Genomic DNA, 22,099 nt, shown 5'->3' with positions numbered 1-22,099 from the left:
GCTTTTTGGGCTGTTTTGAGGGTGATTACGCCTGCCTGCCTGCAACAAGCCATCACGCTGTCCCTGGTGAGTCCATTTCTGACAGTGTTGTTTGCGGACCATCCTCCAAATTGCATAATTTGAAGGTGTTTTTTCCAGTTTTTTGTTCCTTTCAAGACCCATTTCCCCTTTGGGTCCTTGCACAAGTCTGGGGGTCTGGGTTGATGTTTCTTGCCCCTGGTGCGGGTCTTTTTCTGTAGGCTGGGCTCTTGCCTGGTGCTGAGCAGAGGCTCCAGCTTCTAAGACTGTAGTCCTTCACAGGACAAGGGCTCCAGGGGCCCACAGACCTCTTGTTTATCTGAGGCCCCTATGATGTTATCATACTGAAAAGTGTAGCTTGAGAAAATTTACAGATATTTTGTTTATTTGAAAATAATCAAGGTTGCCCTGCTAAATCCTGTATCTGGCTGTGACTTGCAAACACTTTTCTCTTCTTGTCTGCAGTTTGTCTTTTCACCTTTTACATCTTTAACAGGGCGTGCGTGGATTTTAAATTTTGTTGAGATGGTTTACGGATCCTTTTCATTAGTGGACTCAGGTGTCTTAAGAACTCTGCCTAGCCATGATTCTTAAAGATCCCTCCCTAAAGTTTTCACAGACTTTTCTAGCTTTGTTGTTTGAATCTGATTATTTTTTCTTTGCTTGGAGCAACTGTTGGGTTGTCTGTGTGGGCGCTGGCACACTCATAGCAGCACCAGGGGTTTGTGTGTTCTCAGGTTCTGTGTTCTTGTGTTCTTCTGCTCTGGGAGGTCCTGGTGGAAGGCTGGTGCTTCTCTGGACGTGCATCCTCTCCACACAGTGCCTCTGCCTTCTGATCTGAGAGCCACGTGGTGCCTCCCTTCCCTCCCTGGCCAGGACTCCTGCATAGAGTGGAATAGCAGTGGCAACAGGGCACCGCCACAGGAGGGGCGCTGCCAGCTCCTGCTGTGTGGCTCTGTGAGTGCTCCTGTTGACCTTGCCGAGAGTCTTGCTGAGAGTGTGGTTTTGTGTGGTGCTCTTCAGCTCCCTGTTGGACCAGCCTTGTGTACTCCTCCCCTTGGTGTTGTGGAGAGCCTCCAAGGTGCCGGGTCTCTCTTCTGTTTCTCCTGCATGGAGGGCACTAGCAGCCACACAGTGGTGGGCTTTGTGATTCAGGACCTGTTCTGGGTCTCACAGCACTGAGCTGCTCTCTGGGACACTTTACCATGTCCCTCCCCAGGAGCTGGCCCGGTGTTCACAGCAGTGCCCAGAAGCTGGCCTCCTTCCCCCTGCGTGCTGTTCCTGGGGCCTCTGCTGACTCCCTGCTTGTGCTCCACCTTCAGTGCTTCCCTATGCTTGCTATTTTGGGCCATCCAGTTGCACCTGTAGCGCCTAGCCTGCGTCTCTGTCCTGCACACACATTCAGTGCACGTGTGCATGTGTCAGTCTGCCCATCCTCTGTACTCATCTGGCTTGCTTCACAAGGTCAGGCAGCCTTGAGCTGCTGCTCTGCGTTGGGTCCCTCTGACTGCACCGGCCAGGGACTCTTGGGGGAGGACAGGTCCTGCCAGGGTACACCGTGTGCCATGTTTTGAACCTGACTTACCAGCGTTTAAAACTATTTATTGTGAAATGTGTCAGCGTCCCGAAGTTCACAGAGTGAACATGCACAGCATCCTGATCCTAAAGCAACACCTGTGAGAGCTCACTTAGAGCCCCGCCCAGGCCCCTTCCCAGACAGAAGTTCAGGAATGGTGCCCTGTACCTCAGAGTTACCTGGGCGGAAGCTGCACAGCATGGTGCCTTGTTGTTGTTCTGTATGTGGGTGCATTGGCCTTCCACTTGCTCACTGGTCTTCTGCAGTTCCTGCTCTGTGAAGTGCCCATTTCATTTGGCATCTTTTTTTTTTGGATGTTGGTTTTTTTGTTTTTTTTTTCCTCATAGGTTTGCAGGAATTCTTTGTATGTTCAAGGACTTTTTCTCAGTTATGTGCAGGAGATACTCTCCTGCTTTGGGGGAAGTGGCCTTTAATGGTCATGAGCCTTGGTGACTCAGTTTCTGACTATTCTCATGGAGTGTTTCTTTGTCTTGTCCTCAAGTTGCAAAGGTGGCCCTGGGTACTCCTGCACACTGCTCTGTGGCCTGGGGTGGCTGGTGTGGAGCTGCATTGTTTCCCACGGTGTCCAGCTCTGCTCTTGCCTCAGAGGGACAAAACTGTCTTTCTCTGGCAACCGAGGTAGGCCCAGGCTGTCTGCTATTTTGGCCCCTGCTGTCCCTGATTGGGTTGGGCTGGGTGTGGTGGTGTCTGAGATGGGAACAAGGGCCTCATGCATGCTAGAAAAGCACTGAGCCACGTCCTCAGCCCTATTCTTTATTATATTTAGAGACAGGGTCTCACTGAGTTGCTTAGCACCTTGCTAAATTGCTGAGGCTGGCTTTGAACTTGCCATCGTCCTGTCTCAGTGTCCTAAGCTGCAGACATGCGCCACTGCACCCAGCTGTTGTTTTTTTTAAAAAACTAATATTCACTTGCATAATTTGAAGGTGTTCCCTCCAGTTCCAACTCTGCATGAGACCCATCACGAGACCCATTTCCCCTTTGGGTCCTTGCACCAGTCTGGGGATCTGGGCTGTTGCTTCTTGCACCTGGTGGGAGTCTTCTTCTGCAGGCTGGGCTCTTGGCCTGGTGCTGGGCAGAGGCCCTAGCTTCCAGGACTGCAGTCCTTCACAGGACGAGGACTCCAGGGGCCCACAGACCTCCTGTTTATGTGAGACCCCTGTGGTGTTATTTTATTAAAAAGGGTAGCTTGAGAAAATTTAGATATTTTGTTCATTTGAAAGTAATCAAGTATCAGGGCTGGGGATGTGGCTCAAGCAGTAGCGCGCTCGCCTGGCATGCGTGCGGCCCGGGTTCGATCCTCAGCACCACATACAAACAAAGATGTGTCCGCCAATAACTAAAAAATAAATATTAAAATTCTCTCTCTCTCTCTCCCTCTACCTCTCTCCCTCCCTCCCTCCCTCCCTCCCTCCCCTCTCTCTTAAAAAAAAAAAAGTAATCAAGTATCATGTGTTAAGATACATTAATTTCTACTGAAGTATAACCATCTTACAAAAGAATTTGGTGCATGGAGGAAGGTAGCATTGTTCCAGTGCCCGCCCACACCTTGTTGTTGTCTGGCTGACCTCCCTCACAGCAGGCCTCTGCTCCTGCTTGCAACTGGCTGCCTTGCCACAGGCGGATGGGAGGTCTGGCTTGCACAGGGCGCAAGAACTGGAGGACCAGTTCTTGCCCCATGTGTGAGCACTCCACCCTGGTCCTTTAGGAAATCCCGGCTCACTGAGTTGTGCAGGTGCTTCATTGTACATTACTAATGTTGCCTTTGATAACATTGCTGACTTCATAGAAATACCTTTCCCTTGTGCAGAGGCATCAGCCCAATGCTGGTGGGTGCAGGTTTTCTAAAGTTCATATTTCCTTTCCCTTGAAAGCTCAGTTTTCCTTGAAGTGATCAGCTCACTCCATTTACTTTAGAGAAAACAACAGTCGGGCCCTGTCTCTGTGGGTTCCATATCTGCGATTCAACCAGTCAGAGATTGAGAAAGTTAGGTGGGAGGTGGGTCCTGTGCTAAGCACGCACAGACTTCTCCAGCACCCCTCCTGCATGGGCTGCACCCAGCATTTATGGCACTTCAGACACTAGAGTTATCCGGAGAGGACTTGTTGTGCAGCAGAACAGGGGTGGGTCCTGTGCAAACACCACTCCGTCGTATACCCTGAGCTGGAGCGCTGTGGGCTTTGCTATCTGTGGGGGCCCTGGAACCAGTTCCTAGAGACCCCATGGGACACAGGAACTGCAGGAACCCAGTTCACAGTAACTTGGAGATTTGGGCAGGAGAGACAGCCCTTTAGGGAAAACTCCTGTTCAGAGTTAAAACTGGAGGAAACACCTTCAAATTACACAAATGAATAGGAGCACCACGAGCAGACACTCCCTGTGATATTTGAGGCCTGTGATAAGCACCCAGGGTGCTCAACACACAGGCCTCCCCCTGCCAGAGCCTTGGAAGGGCAGGACTGGTGGCCATGAGGTTCAGTGTTCAGGGTTTCACCATGCCCAGCACTGAGTGCCAGGTTGTGCTGGCATCAATGCTGTGGAAAGGGCTTGTGGCATCTTGGAATCATCATGAACACATGTTGACCTCACAGACCCCTGAGAGGCATCCAGGGACACCAGCAAGAACCACTGCGACATGTGAGGCCAGTGAGGACACATGTGAGGCCCCAGGGCCTGCGCAGTGAAGCCAGCCAGACAGAAAGGCACATGGCCGCTGGGGTGCGCCTCAGTGGCGGAGTGTGTGTTGTGCATGCCCAAGGCCCCCAGTTTACCCCAGCAGCGCAGAAACAATAGAGGAGCATGAGCCAGTGGGAGGGCTGCATCCCGGAGAGCTTTAATTATTTATGGACGCTAAAATCCTAGTTCCACGTAATTTGGAGGGTACCATGAAGCTTTAGCCTTTTTATTTTTCCTTCCCTCAAGCATAAACCTGTGAAACCCATTCCTAGCTCTTGCTGCCCAGGCAGCAGGACCTCCCAGCACTTTCTCAGGAGCGGTCCTGGGAGGGTCTCGGTAGTTGCTGCATCCTCAAAAACACTTTGGTTTGCTCTTAACTCTGGTTGACTGTAGCCAAGTGGAGTGCTTCGTTTGGAAATGCTTTTCTCCAGCTGCAGGCTGCTGGCTGCCCCCACCCTGCAGGCCCTGTCAGCAGAGGGCAGGCCAGTGTCTGGAGACTTTGCCTGTGTCCAAGCTGCTTAGGGGCTTCTTTCCCAGGCCACACACAGACTGGGCAAAGCCTCCTGTGCCATGCACATGGGTCCTCTGCCCCTGTTGACACTGTCACAGTCTGTGCTGTTCCATTTGGTTCAACGTGTGCCCGAGTGCTTTTCTGTCTGTCTTTGGAGCATCCACCACAGACCCTTTGTCTTTGGGACTCTTTCTCCCCTGCTGCTAGAAAATTACTGTTTGATTATTCTGCATCTTAGTTTTGGGGTGGGTAGCTCTGGGATGGCTGGGCCACAGAGCTGTCTGTTGCAGGGCACAGTGGCTGAGTGTGTGCTGACAGCGAGTGCCTCGTGTCCACCTGGAGCTGAGATCAAGACAGAAATTCTTTGGTGTGAGGCTGGGATGGGGCTCTGTGGCAGAACATTTGTCTGGCATCTGCAAGGCCCTGGGCTCAAACCTAGCACCAGGAGTGTGTTGGGGGGTGTGAGGCTGTGTCCTGGGGAGTGGCAGAGAGAATCTGAGAAGCAGCACTGGGTGATCTCTAGAGGTCAGGAGTCCCCTAAGGTGGGGACCCCAAGATGAAGGCCTAGCAGAGCCAATGTCTGACGAGGGGTGTTTCTGGCTCTGTCTTTTCCCTGTGTGCTTACAGAGAGACCACTGTCAGCCATCTTGGGGATCAGGCAAGATCAGTGAAGGGCTGCAGTGAGAATCCAGAGGCCATGGGTCTGCACACAGTAGGTTGGGGTCTAGGAATCCTGGCTCTGCACTGGGGCAGGCCTGGCTATTCAGGGTGCTCTGTCCTGCAGGCTTTGCCGCATAAGGACGGACTCTGGTTGTGTGGTGGGATAGGGACCGTTGGCTGAGTGTGAGGCTTACACAGGAGGTGGGTGGTTTGCATCAAGCCCTCGTTTTGTCTCTAGGAACCAGCCCCTGGCCAGCAAGCCTTGTAAGATGCCAGGAAGTCATAAAACACAGGGGGGAAAAAATGCACAGTAAATGCAGTGTGTGTCCCAGGTTTCCTGGGAAATACAGGCTGGAGCTCGGGCCCAGGTGGGCAGAGTGGGGTCATGAAACCGTGGGGATCCTTGGGACTCCTCTGTGCCACAGGCCTGTGCCTGCATCCATGAGTGCCTGTGCCTGTGCCTGGGGCTTGATGAGAAGCAAAATGGTTCTCCTCCAGCCTTCTGTTGGGGTGCTTGCAACTGGCAAGCAGGTCTTAGAGGCTGAGCCTGGGAGACTGGAGCCATCAGGCCTGCAGCAGAAGGAAGGAGAGGGGACTGCCACCTCCAACCTGAGGGCGCAGGCCCAGGTGTGGTTGTGCCAAGGGCCAGCAGCCCGACCAGGCCGTCTGCTTCCTTTCTGCCCAAGCCCAGCTGTGTGACCCACCTTGTTTCTCATCACTGCTGGTGGCCCCTGGTAGGGGTCTGCTTGGACCCACTCCCCACATGGAGTATGGCCACTGCTGCCCTGGGAAGAGGTCATTTAGTTGGTGTAGTGTGGCCGGTTTTTAACCCTGTGTACTCTCTGTTGAAGCAGACTGGTGACGATGACGCGGTGGCGGCCTAGAGGAGACGAGGCGCGGGAGCAGAACGATGCCCAGGGGCGCACGCTCTAGAACTCCACAGCAGGAAGACTTTTCTCCCAGCAGCGACATGGTGGAGAAACAAACTGGGAAAAAGGTAACCCCCACCTCCACCATCTGGGCGCTGCGTGCTAGTGGAAGCCCCCTGCATGTGGGCAGAGAGCCACTCTCCTGTGGCTCTGAGGAGAGCCACCAGGGATGAGCTGTGTCACAGTGTCCTGCTTGCAAACACTACTGAGAATTTCACTTTCAAGTCCGTTTGTCCTGTTCTGGGGGAGCATTTCTGTCCTGCAGTGCTAGGGGTGGCAAGTGTGGGCCCATGACCTGAATCACAGACTGGGGCTTGCTTTGTGGCTGTTGTCCATCCCATCCCCTGCTGTCTGGGAACAGGAGGGTTTTGGTGCAGCAAGTGCTGTGGCTGGCCTGTGTAGCCCTTCTGGCCTGTGTTCACTGCCAGGTGGGCCTCACCTCAGTGAGTCCTTGGGCACTGATGGCTTCAAGCTGTTCCTGCCCTCACCCTAGCGTTTGAGCTGTGAAGACAGCCCTAAGACTGCTGCCCCTGGACCCTGGCACTGCCTCCTCCCGCCCTCCGTCACCCCAGCCTCTGGCAGTGTTTGGGTTTGAAGTGCTTGCTGTGAGGCCAGCAGGTAGCCCTGTGTAGAAATGGCTGGGTGGAGCCATATATATTCATTAAGCTTTGGTTGAACATGGACAAGCTGAACGAGCCTCTGGGACTCTTGGCTGTGGCATGTGTCCCCTGTCCTCCCCTGCTTGCTCTGTCCAGAGTGCCTTGAGCTGTGTGCGGGGCAGATGTTGCAGTGTGGGTACCTGGCATGCTGAGGCATGTGTCTGGCCAGTGTCATACCTGGAGAGGGTAGACTTTACCCTGCAGGGTGTGAGCTGTGTGCTCTGCTTACCTGGCCAGCATCAGAAGCTTCTTACATCCATGTGGTCGACACAAGCACAAGTCTCAGAACCCCAAAATGTCCATCAGAGACTGGGACCATTCTTAGACTTAGATTGGGCTCTGGAAGCAGAGTGTGGTCTTCAGCCCACAGAAGACCTGGCAGGACAGGTGTGGAGGCAGGGGAGTCAGAGCTGGAACTCTAGGCCCCCACTACCAGGCAGGGTGTAGGAGGGTGGGGAAAGGAGACCCTGGCCCTCAAGCTGACCAAAGGTGAATAAGCAGTGGAGGGAGTGACTGGGCCTCCCAACTCAAAGCGGGTGGTTGACACTTGGTATCTGCTGGGCATGGGGGAAGGCCCAGGGCAGTCCTGTGAGTGAGGGCTGAGCCTTGGAAAGCAGGCTGCACCGGCCTTACAGGGCCCTCTCCTGAGGCAGCTTTTGTTGTGCCACTGCACTGGGTGCTGAGCACAGAAGCAGGTTCCAGGTTGGTTCAAGTGATTTTGTTTGGTTTTGGTACTGGGGAAGACCCAGGGGTGCTCTACCACTGAGACATCCCTAACCCCCCCCCCCCCGCTTTTTTTTTTTTTTTTTTTTTTTGAGAGTGGGTCTATGTTGCTTAAGGCCTTGCTACTTTGCCAAGGCTGGCCTTGAACTTGGGATCCTCCTGCTTCAGCCAGCTAATTATAGGTGTGCACCACCATCCCTGGCATTGTTTGTTTTGTTTTGTTTTTTTGAGGAGGGAAAGTTCATTTTGGGCTCACGGCTTCACAGGCTCAGTTAGCCAACTCCATAACTCGGTGAGATGAGGCAGAACATCATGGTGGAAGGTCATGGTGGAGAGAAGCTACATGGCTAGAGGCTGCCAAGTATACCAGGCTGAGCCCAGCGAGCCCTAAGCCATATCTGCACCCTGGCTTCAGGAGAGCCTGGATTAGACTTTTTTGTTTTGTTTTCCCCAGTAGGTAGCTGTGTTGTTTTCCTGTGTTTGTTCTTAAAACCATCAGAGCTAAAGCCTTTTCTCAGACACGGTTGCCTGTAGGCTGTTCTGAAGAGTCCTGACCTGGTGGATGTGCAAAACAGGGGCAGGCATGTAGCAGACTCCCAGCTGCACCCATCAGGCACAGGGGCAGGCTCATGGAGAAGCGGGTGTTCCTTCAGGTCTCCTTGCAGGTGAGGACTTGCTCTGGAAGTGGTCTCTGGAATATGCAACCTGGGAGTAACCTTGGCAGGAGCCAGGAAACCCTGTACTGTTGAGTGTGTCCTGGTCCAGAGAAGACAAGGGCTGTCATGGTGTCAGAGACTGCCCAGCAAGAGTTAACATCCCTGATCTCCAGTCCAGAACTCCCTCCATCACAGGCCATTGCCCCTTGCTGCTGTGCTCAGCTCACACTACTCTGAGTGAAGACTGCAAGCCTCTTCTGGGTGTTCTCAGAGTGACTTCTAGACCATGGCTTCAGCTGGGAACATGCCCTGGTCACACTCAGTGAGCAGGAAGCTGTGAGGGGCAGCAGGGGCTCTGGAGTGAGCTGTGTCTGCATGGTGCATGCCACAGCTGGAGCACCAGCAGGACCTGCAGGCTCACAGCAAGGAAGCCTTGTGGAACCTACAGGACTGCCCTGTAGGTCCACTTACCTGGCATGCTGCTGGTGGGCATGTTCCTTAAGGGATGAGTCCATCCCTAGAGGTGGCCGTGCCATTGCCACCATGGGGTTGGTGGGGCTTCAGCTTGTACTGCTTCCTCCTGTGGTTTCCAGGCATGTTCTGAAGCCACAGGGCTCTTGGCTGTGGGGTCCCAAGGAGGAGCGTGCAGCTTCATCCAAGAGATAACAGAAAGGGGCCCACAGCCCTGATGGAGTCAGCTCATCTCAGGCTCCAGATAGACTGCCATGGTGGCAATAGAGAGAGACCAGGTCCTATGGTCCCTGATGGACACCTGGAGATTCCCTGCTCGCCATTGGGACTTCTGTCAGTCCTTTTTGCTAGAACTTGCCAGGCTTGGGTCCTCTTTTCTCCCAAATCAGTTGTGGGGCTGAGGACAGGGCTATGGGTCATTATGAACGTCCTCATGGTTTCTGCTTGCTTAGCACAGCTCCCACAGACTCCTCTGCCCTGACTGAAATAGAGCAGCGTTGAAGGGCCACCTCAGCACTGCCATTGCCAGTGACCCTGAGGGTTAGTTCTGAGGCAGGGACCGTGTTCTCCCATGTCCCTCCCTGACAATGCCTTGGGTGCAGGCGGAGTCCTGTTAGGTCATTCTTTCCCTGGACCCCTCTTTCTGATTTTAATTAATAAAATAAGGCAGAAGTTTCTTGGTTTGGGGAAGAAAGGCTCAGAAAGCCCCAGGACTCTGCCTTCCTCTGGTGTGGCTCTTGTAGTGGGCACTCTGTTTGTCCTGCTTTCCCTCATTCTCACCTAACCTCCCTGTAAATCCAGTCCATTTGTTTTTCTTCCAGAACTCATTTTTTTTTTTAAATGATAGGCAAATGCAAGGTCACAGACATTAAAGAGGATAGTGTACATTGGTCAAGGAGGGTTTACACCAAGAATTTGAGGTTCAGCTGACATCCAGAATCAGTTTATTATGACCCAAACAGAAAACCCTGTAGTTTTGTCAGTTGATGAGTGCACATGCACAGACACTTGGCCAAATCCAAGACCCACTCATTACAGAAACCCTCAGAAAGTATATGGGATTGAGGGGTTTCCCTTACCTGACCCACCCTGCGGAAGACCAGCTGCTGGCCAATGATGCAGTGCTAAAGAAAACCTGCCCTCAGCACCGAGCTGCTCACAGATGCCACGGAGGAGGCACGGGAGCCCCTCAGCTCAGCATGGCGGCAGTGTGGAGCCATAAATGCAGTTCATGGAGCCAAAAACATGGTCAGAAGCATCAAAAACATGAATTATTTGGGGATAAGTTTAAAAGATACGCTTCAAGGTTTGAACCCTGAGAGCTACACAGATTGCTTGCTGTGAGAAGTTAGGAAGGCCTAAATAGGGGGAGAGTTATGCCATTGGTGAGAAAACTGAGCGCTGTTCAGGCTCCTCCCTCCGAGTGGATGTGTGGGTTCAGTGTAGGACCGTGAAACCCTGATTCCAGAGGACCTGGAACAACCATGGGCACTGTGAAGAAACAGCACACGTAGAGCACTCGGGCTCTCCACCTGCGGTGTGGCTCCCAGGACTGTGCTCAGCAGAGGGCCCGGGGCAGCTCTCTGACAGGTGGCCAGTGCCCACTGTGCTGGTTGCTCCTCCTGGATCCCTCCATGGCTGGTCACGGAGTATTACTAACCTCCGGTGGTTCCCAGCACTAGCACCAGGTAGACCAGCACCCTTTTTGATCATGCAGTTAGAACTTCATTGTTTCTTGCTGTGCTGCTTGTAGTGGCAGTCATGGAGAGGTGGATGTTTAAGACAGTTCTTCTGCCAGGAGTGGCGCACACCTGTCATCCTAGTGCCAGGGGAGGCTGAGGGCAAGGGTGTGGCTCAGGGGTAGCACCGGGATTCAGCCCCGCCTTGGGGCAGCTGCAAGACAGCCTTTCTGTCTGCACCTCATGACGGAGTCCAGCACATTGGATCACAGCCAGCCCAGGTGCCGAGTGTCTCCACGTGGCGTTGTCCACGGTGCTACTTGGGGGAGGGGCTGGGATAACATTTTATGTGAAATACAATGCACAATTGTAGCTTTTCTCCCACTTTGAAAACCAGGGACAGTTTGCATTCTGAGGAACATGCACAATGTTTTCTGGGCTCTGGGACTGCCCTTGCTGTCCCTAACCAGCAACCCCCTCTATGCCAAAGGTGGCCCCTGTTCTGTCTCTGTCTCTGTCACCACAGATAAGAAGTGGTGATGTGAGGGCAGTCTTTTCCGGCCTGTGGCTCTGCTTGGCTGTTGCATAGCCCTTTTGCGGGCACCTCTGATGGTGTCATCATTCTTCTGTTGGTGAATGTGGAGTGGGTTCCCTCTGAGCAGTCCCTGTGACCCATTGGAGTTGGCGGTCTCCTCCCTCCGCACACATGGCCACACAAGGGAGCACGGATGCATCTGTCCTGTGGCACTTGCCCTGTGCTGCCTCCTAGGAGCTATCTGGCTGGGATCCATCTGGGACTAGTCATGTGTTGTAGCACAGGGGCAAGGGCCACCTGGAGACCTGCCATGCCACCAGGCAGCCCTGGCCGTCAATTCTGCTCTGTCCCAAGGCCCCCAGAGTGCAACACCCACTCCAGGACACGTGCTTGAGTACCATCGTTTCACAGTCTTGATGTTGGCAGTGTAAGCTGTTAGCCTTGTTGCCTTGGTGTTATGTTAAAATAATATTTTTAGTTATAGACGGACATAATACCTTTATTTTATTTATTTATTTTTATATGGTGCTGAGGACTGAGCTACAGCCCCAGCCCCTATTTGCTACTTTTGATCTTTTGTGTACTTTTCTTTCCTTTTGTTTCCCTCCCTCCCTCCCTCCCTTCCTTCCTTCCTTTTTTTTTTTTTTTTTTTTTTTTGGTGCTGAGGATGAAACCCAGGAACACTCTCCCACTGAGCTGCATCCCAAAGCCCCTGTTGTTTATTTTTTACTTTGAGACAGAGTCCCCCTAAGTTATTGAGATTGACCTTGAACTTGTGATCCTCCTGCATTGCTGGGATTACAGGTGTGCGCCACCGTGTCCAACTATTTCCATGTACATTTTCTAATAAGCTGGAGTTTGGATTGCTTTGAATGTCAGTGTGTGGAGAAATATCATAGTTTTTGAGGTTTTTTAATTCTTGAACATGATGTAGCCTTACATCTTACTTATGTCTTTATGTTTTCTTGTTACTATATGGTAATTTTTTATGTAGTGGGCTCAAACATCTGTTTCTGGATTTGTCCCTAGGTTTTAATGTGTTTTGTTAGTGCTCGAAATTCTTAATATCCATGCCCAAGCGTTCATGGTACAGGGCACATCCAGCTCCTTCCTGCATCCAGCCGTCCCTCTAGTTCAGTTTGCAGAGTTCACTTGTGTACCCTTTGGGTCTTTCCTGAGGCAACGTGTCCTCTTGAGGTTAGTGCTCATGGTCCTTCCATGAGGGAAAGGCGTGAGCCTGAGCTCCCACACACCCTTGCCAGCTCTACCCAGGTGTAGTTGGCTGGTGGTGTTGCACCCACACTGTGTGTTCTGGGCCTGTTTCCTCTCTTTCCTGAGGAGGACTGTCTTCCACAGCTGCCTGGGCAGCCCTTTGCTCTTCTGAGAGGTTGCTTTGCTTTGGCTTTTGATTTCTCAGCAGGTGTGTGCATCGGTATCCCTGCCAGGGTCTCTGCTCTGCAGCTGCCCTCAGCTGTCCTGCAGTTCTGGGTCTGTGCGGCCTCCTGCTCACTGCTGTGGCTGTGTCTTTTCCTCGAGCCCCTTAATGTGTTTGGTGCATCAACTTTTTTACATCTGCATTCTTGACTCCATCACCCTGGCTGTGTGCTGCCTTCTTACCCATCCGTCCATCACTGGTGCCTGGTGAGCGCTTGCCCTCTGTTCAGGAGGAGCATGGCTCACACTTTGCACAGAACACCCTTGTTGCGTTCTGGAGCCAGGGCTGTGGCAGCCTCAGGAGTGAGTCGGGAACGTGTAATCTTTCTCTTTTCTCTGAAAGAGTTTGTGCTAGGAGTGGTATTATTTCTTCTCTGAGTTCTTGGTAAGGTCCACCTAAACACCAGGCAATTTCTTGGCATGAAAGTATTTAATCAGAGACTTGGAGTTTTTGTTCCACTCTTCCCTGTGTTGGGTGGCATAGTTCACGGGTGCCTCCTGCTGGGAGATGCCTGTGCCCATGCAGAAGGGCGCGAGGTATGGTGCCTGATGCTGGGTGCTGCGCTTGCACACAGCACCTCCTGGATGCCCTTCCTTGTGCTGGTCTTGTTGCCCTGGCTGTGTCTGAAGCACTAGGGGCAAACAGCACTCCTTAACTGCCGGCTGGGAAAGGCAGAGGTGGAGCAGTCAGCAGGAGGCAGGGCCAGGGAGACCACTGCTGGCAGCGCCCCACCTCATCCAGCCAGAGCTTCTCAGAACCCCAGTGCTTTGAGGGCAGCCCTGCAGCTGTGCTGTTTGCCAGCAACTGGCCTGGGGACACGCCCAAAGAACTCCAGTGACTGTGCCTGCTCCTCTGAAACGGCAGTGTGCCAGTGCCTTCGTTCGGCCTCCCACCCAGCCGCAGAGCAGCTGGCCCTGAGGGAGGCCACAGCCTGTGACTCCAAGTGGGCTGAAGAGGCCCAGGTTTCAGCTGGCTGCAGCTGTGCAGACCAAGTTGCTGATTAGAACTGGTATGCCTTTACTGTACACCCACCCAGCCCAGCCTGGAGCAGGGGTCCCTCCTGGCACTGACCACAGCCACCTCAGAGCCACCTTTGCCTCAGGGGACAAGCTTCCCCTCTCAGCATGATTGCCAGCTCTTATAGAGGGCACATTTGTCACTGTGAGTGGCCTCCGCCCTCACCATCAGGACCCAGCTGCTCCTTCCTGACCTTGCTCCAAAGCTCCACTTTCTACCAGGTGAACGCGCATTCTGTGACCTCAGAGCCTCAGGTAGACACTTGGCTCATGTGGCACATTATGGGAGACTGTAGCCTGAGTGTATGTGTGAGGTGTGCCTGGCTTCCTCCTCTGGAGTGGACACTGTGCCCACTCTGTAGTGGTGTGCTGAGCCTTACCCAAGGTCGACCAACTGGTAGAGGAGGTGGAATTGGAGCTGCTGGGTCCTTACCTTGTGAGTGACACTCCTACCAGCCCCTCTGTGAGGGCTGCAGTCAGGTGGTCAGCCTGGGCTCCTTACAGCCAGGCTGAGGGTCCAAGGTGAGAGCAGAAGGGCAAAACTGCAGCCTTGCAGCATCCAGTGGGCACAGGGGAGGAAGGCATGGCATCCAGTCACAGGGAGCTGGACACTCAATGGGTGTTGATCACCTTCAGTACCCAGCCACAGTCAAGCTTCAGCTGTGGGTCCTCTACACACCAGTATCCGTGTGGCTCTGCACTGTGGCCTGGGGCAGGAGGAGTAGTTGATTGCCCCCCAAAAGAGGTTCACGTTTCCTGGCATATGAAGTGAGATTGTAGCCAGTTTGAGTATTTTGAGGATTTAATCTGGAAGTGATTTCTGAAAGCAACCTCTTTTTCCCCCCACTAGGATAAAGATAAAGTTTCTCTGACCAAGACCCCAAAGCTGGACCGCAGTGATGGAGGAAAGGAGGTGAGAGAGCGAGCCACCAAGCGGAAGCTGCCCTTCACTGTGGGGGCCAATGGAGAACAGAAGGACTCGGACACAGGTACCACACTGGGCCCCTCCTCCCAGCCCCGCTCCTCCTGGCTCCATGCCGTACTGGCTATCCAGGCACTGCCTCTTCTTCCCTGCATCGGGCTGATGTGGAGCTGTAGGAAAGCCTTGCCCCAGGCTCTTCTGTGGGCTGCAGCTGCCCTGCTCCGGGTGGACTCCTGGAGGGCCACACACAGCAGGGATGTGGTTTCCCCACATAGATGAAGCTCCATTGCTTGTAGTGAAAGCCAGAGGGAACTCTGAAAGAGCCTTGTGGTCTTCCTAAGCATAGGTGGGTCTGAGGGTGTCGAGCAGGAGGTACAGTGTGTGCTCCCAGGCTGGCCATCTTGAACTGCTCGTGGAGAGTCTCTCCCAATGGCCTCCCCACCTGCTGGTCTTCTGAGTTCTCTGTAGCCCCAAAAGGTAGGACTGAGGGGCAGCAGAACACCAAGATGGCCCCAAGACCTGAGGTGAACTGGCTGAGGGCCCTGGGCTCCCTCTGGCACCCTTTGGCACCAGGAAGGGAGGCACACACTGAGAACATGAGACTGAACGAACATCCTCACTTGCTTGGAGGAGGGGTGGCTGACGCCGCAGCCTGGAAATGAGCGTCCACCCACGGTTTTCACCAGCAGAGTCCAAGGAACTGCCTTTGGGCTCTTGTGGTGGTCGTAGGTCCTTCTCCCACACTCTAGCACAGAGCTCACAAGAGCTGGGGGAGACTAGCTAGCTGGAGGCCAGCAGAGGGACTGGTCTCCACCTCAGAGCAGGCAAGTGGCAAGATTGGCAGACATGATTTATGGCATGTTTGGGCACGGGCCGTTTTCAGAGACGCGGGGGTGGGGCACGGGTCAGGGGCTGGTGGACGTGTGCATGGCGTGCACCTGCAGGAGGTCAGGCCAGGCCTGGAAATCCTAGTCCTGGTTTGGTGCCCTGATGGCCTGGCTGTAGCAGGGGTGCTGTTCACAGTTGGTTATTGGCTTTTTGTCCCTTTTCTTTTTCTTCTTTGCGGTGCTGGGGATGGAACCCAGGGCCTCACACAAGCTAGGTGAGCACTCCATTGCTGAGCCACATCCCCAGGCTGGTTATTAGCTCTTTGGACGTAGATTGTGTGAGGTTGGAAGGAGGCCTCTGAGAGAAGAGCTGACGTGCACGTACTGGTGCTTCTGCAGCCTGGGAGAGCCCTTTGGCTTGTGGAAGGGGTTACCCATGCCCAATACCCTGCTGAGCAACCTTGTCCTGCTGGTCTAGAATGTATCCCGTTCCAATTCGTCACATTTTGATATAGTGGTATAAGGAGGCCATTCCCCAGGGGCTCCGGGAGGTCTCAGGGGCCCATTCATTGATGGTGAGCATCTGTGAGGCTCAGCCTGCTGCACCTTCATTCTGTGGAACCTGCAGAGATCCTTAGCCTGTACCCAGTGTCCATGCAGTTCTGTTGTTCACACTGCATCCTGGTTCCAGCAAGCAGAGGCTCAGCTGGGCTCAGGGGAGATTTCGGCCAGGGGAAAGGGAAGGAAGTTTGACAGTGGATTCCCGCCGGGGCTGTGCGGCAGGATTTGCAGGTGCAATGTGCCTCCTGCTCTGGGGCTGGGTTCTCCCAGGACCTGTTCTGACCATGGCCTCCTTGCACCTCTGCTTCCTCATTGTGACAGAATTAGACCTCCCATGAGATGGCGATGCGACCGTGAGTGTGCAGATGGCATCCTGCATTCATTCTTTTGGTGCTGGGGATGGAACCCAGGGCCCCAATTATATGCTTGGCACATGCTGGCACCCTGAGCTGCTCCCCAGCTGGTGAATCTTGGTCTTGCTCCACACCTTCTGCCCACACTCACCTGTTACCTGTCTCCTTCCTTCTCTGCTGAGCTGGGCCCTGGCTCACTGTACCCAGAGGAACAGTGCTTGCTGAGGAAGCGGGAGTGAGAGGCGCATCTGGCTCTGGGGTGGCATCCAGCCGCCTCCCTCAGGAAGGAAAATTTACACAGAGCAGGGAGATTCATGCAGTGATTTTTTTTTTTTTTTTTTTTTTGGAAATAAAGAAAGGTTTGTTTTGGCTCACGGTTCTGGAGGCTGGGAAAGCACTGGCATCTGCAGGATTTTTATCCTGCTGAAAGAGTGATTGAGAAAAACACCCCCTGGTCTTCTCAGCTGAGGAGGAGTCTGCCCTCCCTGAAGGGATATAGCTTAGCCCCCTGGCTGGAGGAAGCCAGGACAGGCAGGTGCAAAGCCCTGCATCCCAACCCCACTAGCCCTCCTCTTGCAGCATCCCTCCAGCGCCCTCTGCTGAGAAGGCCTGGAGCTTTGCCATGGGAAGGTGGCCTAGCTGAGGAGGGAATCAGCCTCCCACAGACAGCTTCTCCGGCTGTGCCCTGAGAGGCAAGAAGCTGCTGCAGGAGTGGTCTCCTGTTTCCTGACCCCAGTGTGCATGGCCTAGCCCACTGGAGGTACTGCCCCCTGGTGCTGAGTCAGGCTGGATGGCTTGCCAGGAGCAGTACAGTTGGGCCTGTTGTGAGCAAAACGAGCAGGACCAGCCCCTGAGGTTGTGCAGCACAGCACCATCACCTCTGCTAAGGCCTCTGGGCACAGCGGGAGGCACAGCTGTGGAAGCAGGTCTGGCTGTCTGCATAGCCAAAGGAAGCTGCCCAGAGATGGTGCTTGCCATAGGCTCAGAAGAAAGGTTAGGGTTCAGCAGACAGCCCTTCCTCAGACCAGGTCAGCCCAAGGAGACTCACCTGCTTCCTTCTGACTTGTTCAGGCCCTCTATCTCTCACTGCCTTGGTCCAGTTTTAGTGGGAAGAACTTTGTCCCCCCCCCCCCCCAAGAACTCATGATGGAATTAATGTCCTGCATTTGCTTCAGATGATACTGTCTGTGCACCCATGTTCCCCATGTCTTAAAAGTCTGTGAACATTGTTAGGTATTCCCTGATGGGGGAGTTCCACCCAAGCCCGCCACTCTGTGACCCTTGGTCTCCCTTCTTCCTGCCTGGGGGACACTAAGAGGGACACACCTGAGAAGAGAAACCACCGTGTCAGAGAAGTCTGCAGCTAGCGGCTCTGTGGAAGAGGGAACATTGCTTGCTTGGCTTTCCTGGTTGAGCAGGGCACCAGCCCCTGGATATCTACAGCGTGTTGCCATGTATGGTCAGTGGTAGACGTGTTTCTGGGGGTCGCGGCCCCTTTAGCTTTTGCTTGGAAAGGACTGTTCTTGCAAGGCTGTGGAGGGGTGGCAAGGCTGTGCCAGCCAGGACACTGATCCGTGGCTTGCTCCCTAGGTGGAGAGCAGGGTGTGCAGGCCTCCGGCTCGCTGGCTGGGAGCACAGCCAGGGCAGGCTTCTCCACCTCACCATGTGGCTGTGGACAGCAGCCTCGGGCCCGTTAGCATGGTACTAACAGGCTCCCAGCAGCACCCTGCCAGGTCGTACCCCAGGACCCCTCCAGCTCCCCCAAGGCATTACAGGGAGGAGGAGTCTCCCACTGTCTTGAGACCTTGGTGGGTGAGGGTGAGTGGCCAGGTCTTGGTTGCACAGGGAGGATTCTGGAATTGGCCCAAGAACCACCTGTGGGCACTTGGGATGAGACATGTCCAGATCAGCTTCTGTCCTGCTGTTTCTTGGCCATTCTTCCCATCTAGACCTGGGCAGTTCCGTTTCTTCTTAAACCAAGGGGAGCATGAACACCAAAGGAACTCTGGGGCCGGTAGTTGGGCCTGCAGCATGACACAGTGAGTCAGGGGCCAGCAGACACCCAGCCTAGTGCTCTGCTGGGAGTTTTACAGCTTCTGGAGGGGAACCACATGGGGCTAGGCAGGCACTGGGCCAGGCTGCCTCATCCTGGTGCCCCACTGCGGGCTCTGGGCAACCTGCCCATCTTGAGTTGCCCTGTTAGCCGTGGGGGGAGCAGCTGCAGAGGTGCAGGGCATGTAGGTGGGATGGGTGGGCACAGTGCAGGCCTTGCTGCATGTCCACCTTGGGTCTGCTCACATCAACATGGCTTCTTGGCTTGTTGTGCTGAGTGTGATAGTGGTCAAGAGGTTGTCCTCTTGGTGCCAGTGCCACTTTTCAATTCTGGCCCGTCTGCTGCTGCAACCTGTAGTCCTGTGCCTCCTGTGAGTCTAGAGATGCAGGGTCAGGCAGCCAGGAGCCACCATGCTATAGGTGAAAGCAAAAGGGGAGAGGACCCAGTCCCTGCCCAGAGGGAGGAGCCAGGTTGAGGCTGGAGACTGGGTCACAGCATATGGCGATGGGGGTCTCAGCGCACGGTGCAGGGTACAGCACATGGATTCAGGGTCTTTTTTCTTTAAACAATTATTGGCAGTGACAGAAGGAAGAAAAGACGGGTCAGGAAATGGGATCTAGTGTGGGTGCCAGCTGTAGGCTGGCTGCCGAGGGCACGCCCTATGGGTCTCTGTTGGTCTCTTCTGGAGTTTCAGCCCAGGCTTAGGGACAGGTTATGGTCTCTTTTGTAACCAGTGATCTGGTGCATAGGTTGTACACCTCCGGGGCTTTATGATAGGAGTGCTGTGCTTCATGACCCCAGATGTGGACTAGGGCCGGTGCTCGGTATGGCAGGCTTCATGACCCCAGATGTGGACTAGGGCCGGTGCTCGGTATGGCTTTTTGAGGCCCAGGAAAAAGGAAGGGAGCTGTCTATGACAGGGAACTGCACTGACCAGAGCATGCTTAGCTGATGGGCACAGGAATCTCCTGTTTCAAAACGTCAGCATAGCAGTGCTTCTCTGGAGAGCAGAATAAAGAGTATTCTGAAATGGTGCATTACTCTCTCTAATGTTCCCATCTTGGCAGTAAAGTATAGTGTGTGTCCTACAGCGCTCTCTCTCTCTGGAAAAACCTGGAGCTCAGTGCTGCAGGTGCTGTCTGTGAGCTAAGGTGCATGCACCTATTAGCTTCCAGGCCCATACCCTGAGGCTGTCCCTCAGGGGCTGAGCAGCAGGCCCCATCACTGTGACACACTGGGCTATTGGGAGGGGCCGTGTCCGCAGCCAAGCTCTCAGTCCCTTTTGGCAGGTTCTGAAAAGGAAGGAGAGTCATGCCCTTTCCTCTTGTAGGGCTGGCATTTTGGCTTGTGCTTCCTTATGCCCCTGGAAGTGCCATGTGCCACTTGAGGCCTCTGACTGGAGCTAGGACAAGTGCTAGTGCCCAGGCAGAATGGCAGACTGCAAGGCCTCCTGCTGTCCCAAGAGGCTCTGCAGCCCGAGGGACGAAACACCCTGGAACTAGTGAGCATGAAAAGTACACCGGTGGATTATAAGAGTTAAAAACAGAAGCAAGAAATAAAAGACTATAAAACATAATGCAGATTTATGTTTTTAAATATCATATGGAATGTTTTAAAGTATCAAATGGAAATGAAAGTTATAAACACTAAAATTGAAAACCAGTGTTCAGACTGTGTAGCTAATTAGGTACAACATAATGAAGAATGAGCTAATCTGAAGTTGTAAGTAAAGACATGTCATGGACTGAGGTGCATAGTAAAGACGGGATAGGAGGTGTGGATGAGTGGGAGAAGGGAAGCGGGGGAGAACGGGCTCAGGTTAGGCCAAAGCGGGAGGAAGCAGAATCTAAAGGCTGGCGGCTGAGACCTTTCCAGAGTTCCTGGGAAAGGAATCTGCATCTGCAGTGAGTAGTGAACGTAAAAAGAAGAAAGCAATCAGAGGCAAGCCTGTTGTCCTGCGTCCCGGAGACCCAGGAGCGAGAATAACCAGGAGGGGACGCTGCGCAGCTCTGGCCCCCGATCGCAGCCTGGCCACCCCAGCTCTCCTTGTTATCAGAGCACGCTGGGCCTCAGGAAGGTCTTATCCCATTGGACACAATGGCAGGAAGTGGACTCCTGAAAATAGCCAACCTCAGAACAGGCCACCTACTCGGAGGGAGGCCACACCCAGCAGTGCTGGGCAGTGGGAGGAGCCAGGGGTCCCAGGCACACGGGCGCAGGCTGAGGATGGTGTCCCGACTTACGTCAGAGGCAGAGAAAGACCGCAGAAGCACAGAGTGCTGCCACGTCCCTTGTATCTTGGAGGAGGTGGGTGGGCTGTCCAGCCAGGGCCATCCCTGGAGAAGTGCCACGCTAGCATCTGTGGGGGGAACAGGGAATGCATGGGAATGAGGACCATTTGCATAGGCTGGAGAGCCTGGCTTGTCCCCTGCTATCTCCCTGGCCTCTGTGCTGGGCTGTACACCAAGTGCACCCAGCCTGTCGCACAGCTTGAGGGGACGTGAGGGCCCGTGGACAGCCAGAGACACATAGTGACCACAAGTGCCCCCTCTGCTGCACTGTAGGCTGCCTGTCTTCCCGGACCTGCCAGTGTTCTACTTTGTAACTTGGCAAAGACCTTTTAAAGTTCACATAAAGGTCACTCGCTTCCATTTGGATAATGGAATTTGTGGGTGTCCCCATCAGCATCTAGGAGTGGCTCCTCCTGTTCCCCGCCCCACTTTCTCACCCTTGGTCATGACCCAGCTGGGGCCAGGCTATGAGGCATCCCGTGGGAGGTGGGTGAGGGGGCTGTGGCCACTCTGGGTCTTCTGCGATGGGCATCATCTCAGCCAGGCACTGAACCCAGGGACAGAAACTGGATCCTTGTGGGTGCCGATTGCCATGGCTACTTGGAGAAAGCTGCCTATTGTGGAGACAGTGGCTCTCAGGTTATCAGACTGGGTTTTTTCCTGTTAGGACAAACCTTGTTGAAAGGTTGGGCAGAGCTATGTGGGGTGTTCCTGTCAGGGAGAGCCTTGTTCCTTGGGGTGTCATGCTCCCCAAGCACCACAGGGGCAGCTGGAAGCTCTGTGGCTAAGCACAGGTGTAAACTCTGTCTGCCCTCCCTGGGGCTCAGGAGAAGCCAAGGGACGGTGCTGCTCGTCAGTGGGCCATAGAGGGGGACAGCTGGTCTCCTTGTCCCTGGAGCCCAGGCCTGACTCAGTCACTGTGGCCCTGTCGCTTCCCGCCCACCTGCGTGGCCCACTGTCTGCAGGTCTGGAGCGAGTGTTGTGTGCTGTCCTTCTCTGTCCCTCAGAAGGAAGTGCAGGTGGACCTGGAACCGGGCAGCCCCAGCCAGCCTCAGGCCAGCCACTGGTACACTTCCCTGGACTCCTTGGCCATCTTAAAAGGACCATTTGCTGCACAGCTAAGGTGGCAGAGTCTGAGATGGCAGAACAGTGGCAGAAAGGCCAGCCTGGGCAGCACCCCGTCGTCCATTCACAACATGGAGGGTGGTCCCCTGGCCTGTGACCTGTGGAGTCACTGAATGTGATCGTCAGACATCGCCGGCAAGCAGGATCTTGCTGTATCGTGCTATACTGAGACTCTCGTCGTGTCCTTATGGGGCAGGGTGTGGGGGGTTCATGGCCCCCAGAGGTGTTGTCCCCCTGTACTAGGTACCTGGTATAGGGACAGGTCTTGGCTGCACAGAGGTTCTGGGCAGACCTATGGCTCCACGACGTGTGGACCCCTCCTCCTGGAGACAGGAGAACTGGTGGGCACTCAGCCCCCACCTCATAGGGATTGCAGGTCCTGGAGCACCAGGAGATGTACC

The 22,099-nt window shown here is 54.2% G+C and overlaps 1 protein-coding gene across 4 annotated transcripts in view; it reads left to right on the top strand.

Annotated features, from left to right (window-relative positions):
• Positions 1-22,099, top strand: part of Ankrd11 (ankyrin repeat domain containing 11) — a 153,606-nt gene that overhangs the window by 113,397 nt on the left and 18,110 nt on the right. For 3 of the 4 annotated variants that reach the window (XM_076838832.2, XM_076838833.2, XM_076838831.2), the window contains 2 exons: positions 6,318-6,460; positions 14,417-14,555. In XM_076838832.2, coding sequence (XP_076694947.2) covers positions 6,374-6,460; positions 14,417-14,555 — 226 coding nt within the window. In that variant the 5' untranslated portion in view covers positions 6,318-6,373. Of the gene's footprint in view, positions 1-6,317; positions 6,461-14,416; positions 14,556-22,099 lie in introns of those variants that run through there. The other variant, XM_076838835.2, reaches the window with a different exon arrangement.

Source organism: Callospermophilus lateralis, chromosome 18 (assembly GCF_048772815.1).
Source record: "Callospermophilus lateralis isolate mCalLat2 chromosome 18, mCalLat2.hap1, whole genome shotgun sequence".
In the NCBI taxonomy this organism is placed as follows: Eukaryota; Metazoa; Chordata; class Mammalia; order Rodentia; family Sciuridae; genus Callospermophilus; species Callospermophilus lateralis.
This window is presented reverse-complemented; position numbering and strand designations above follow the sequence as displayed.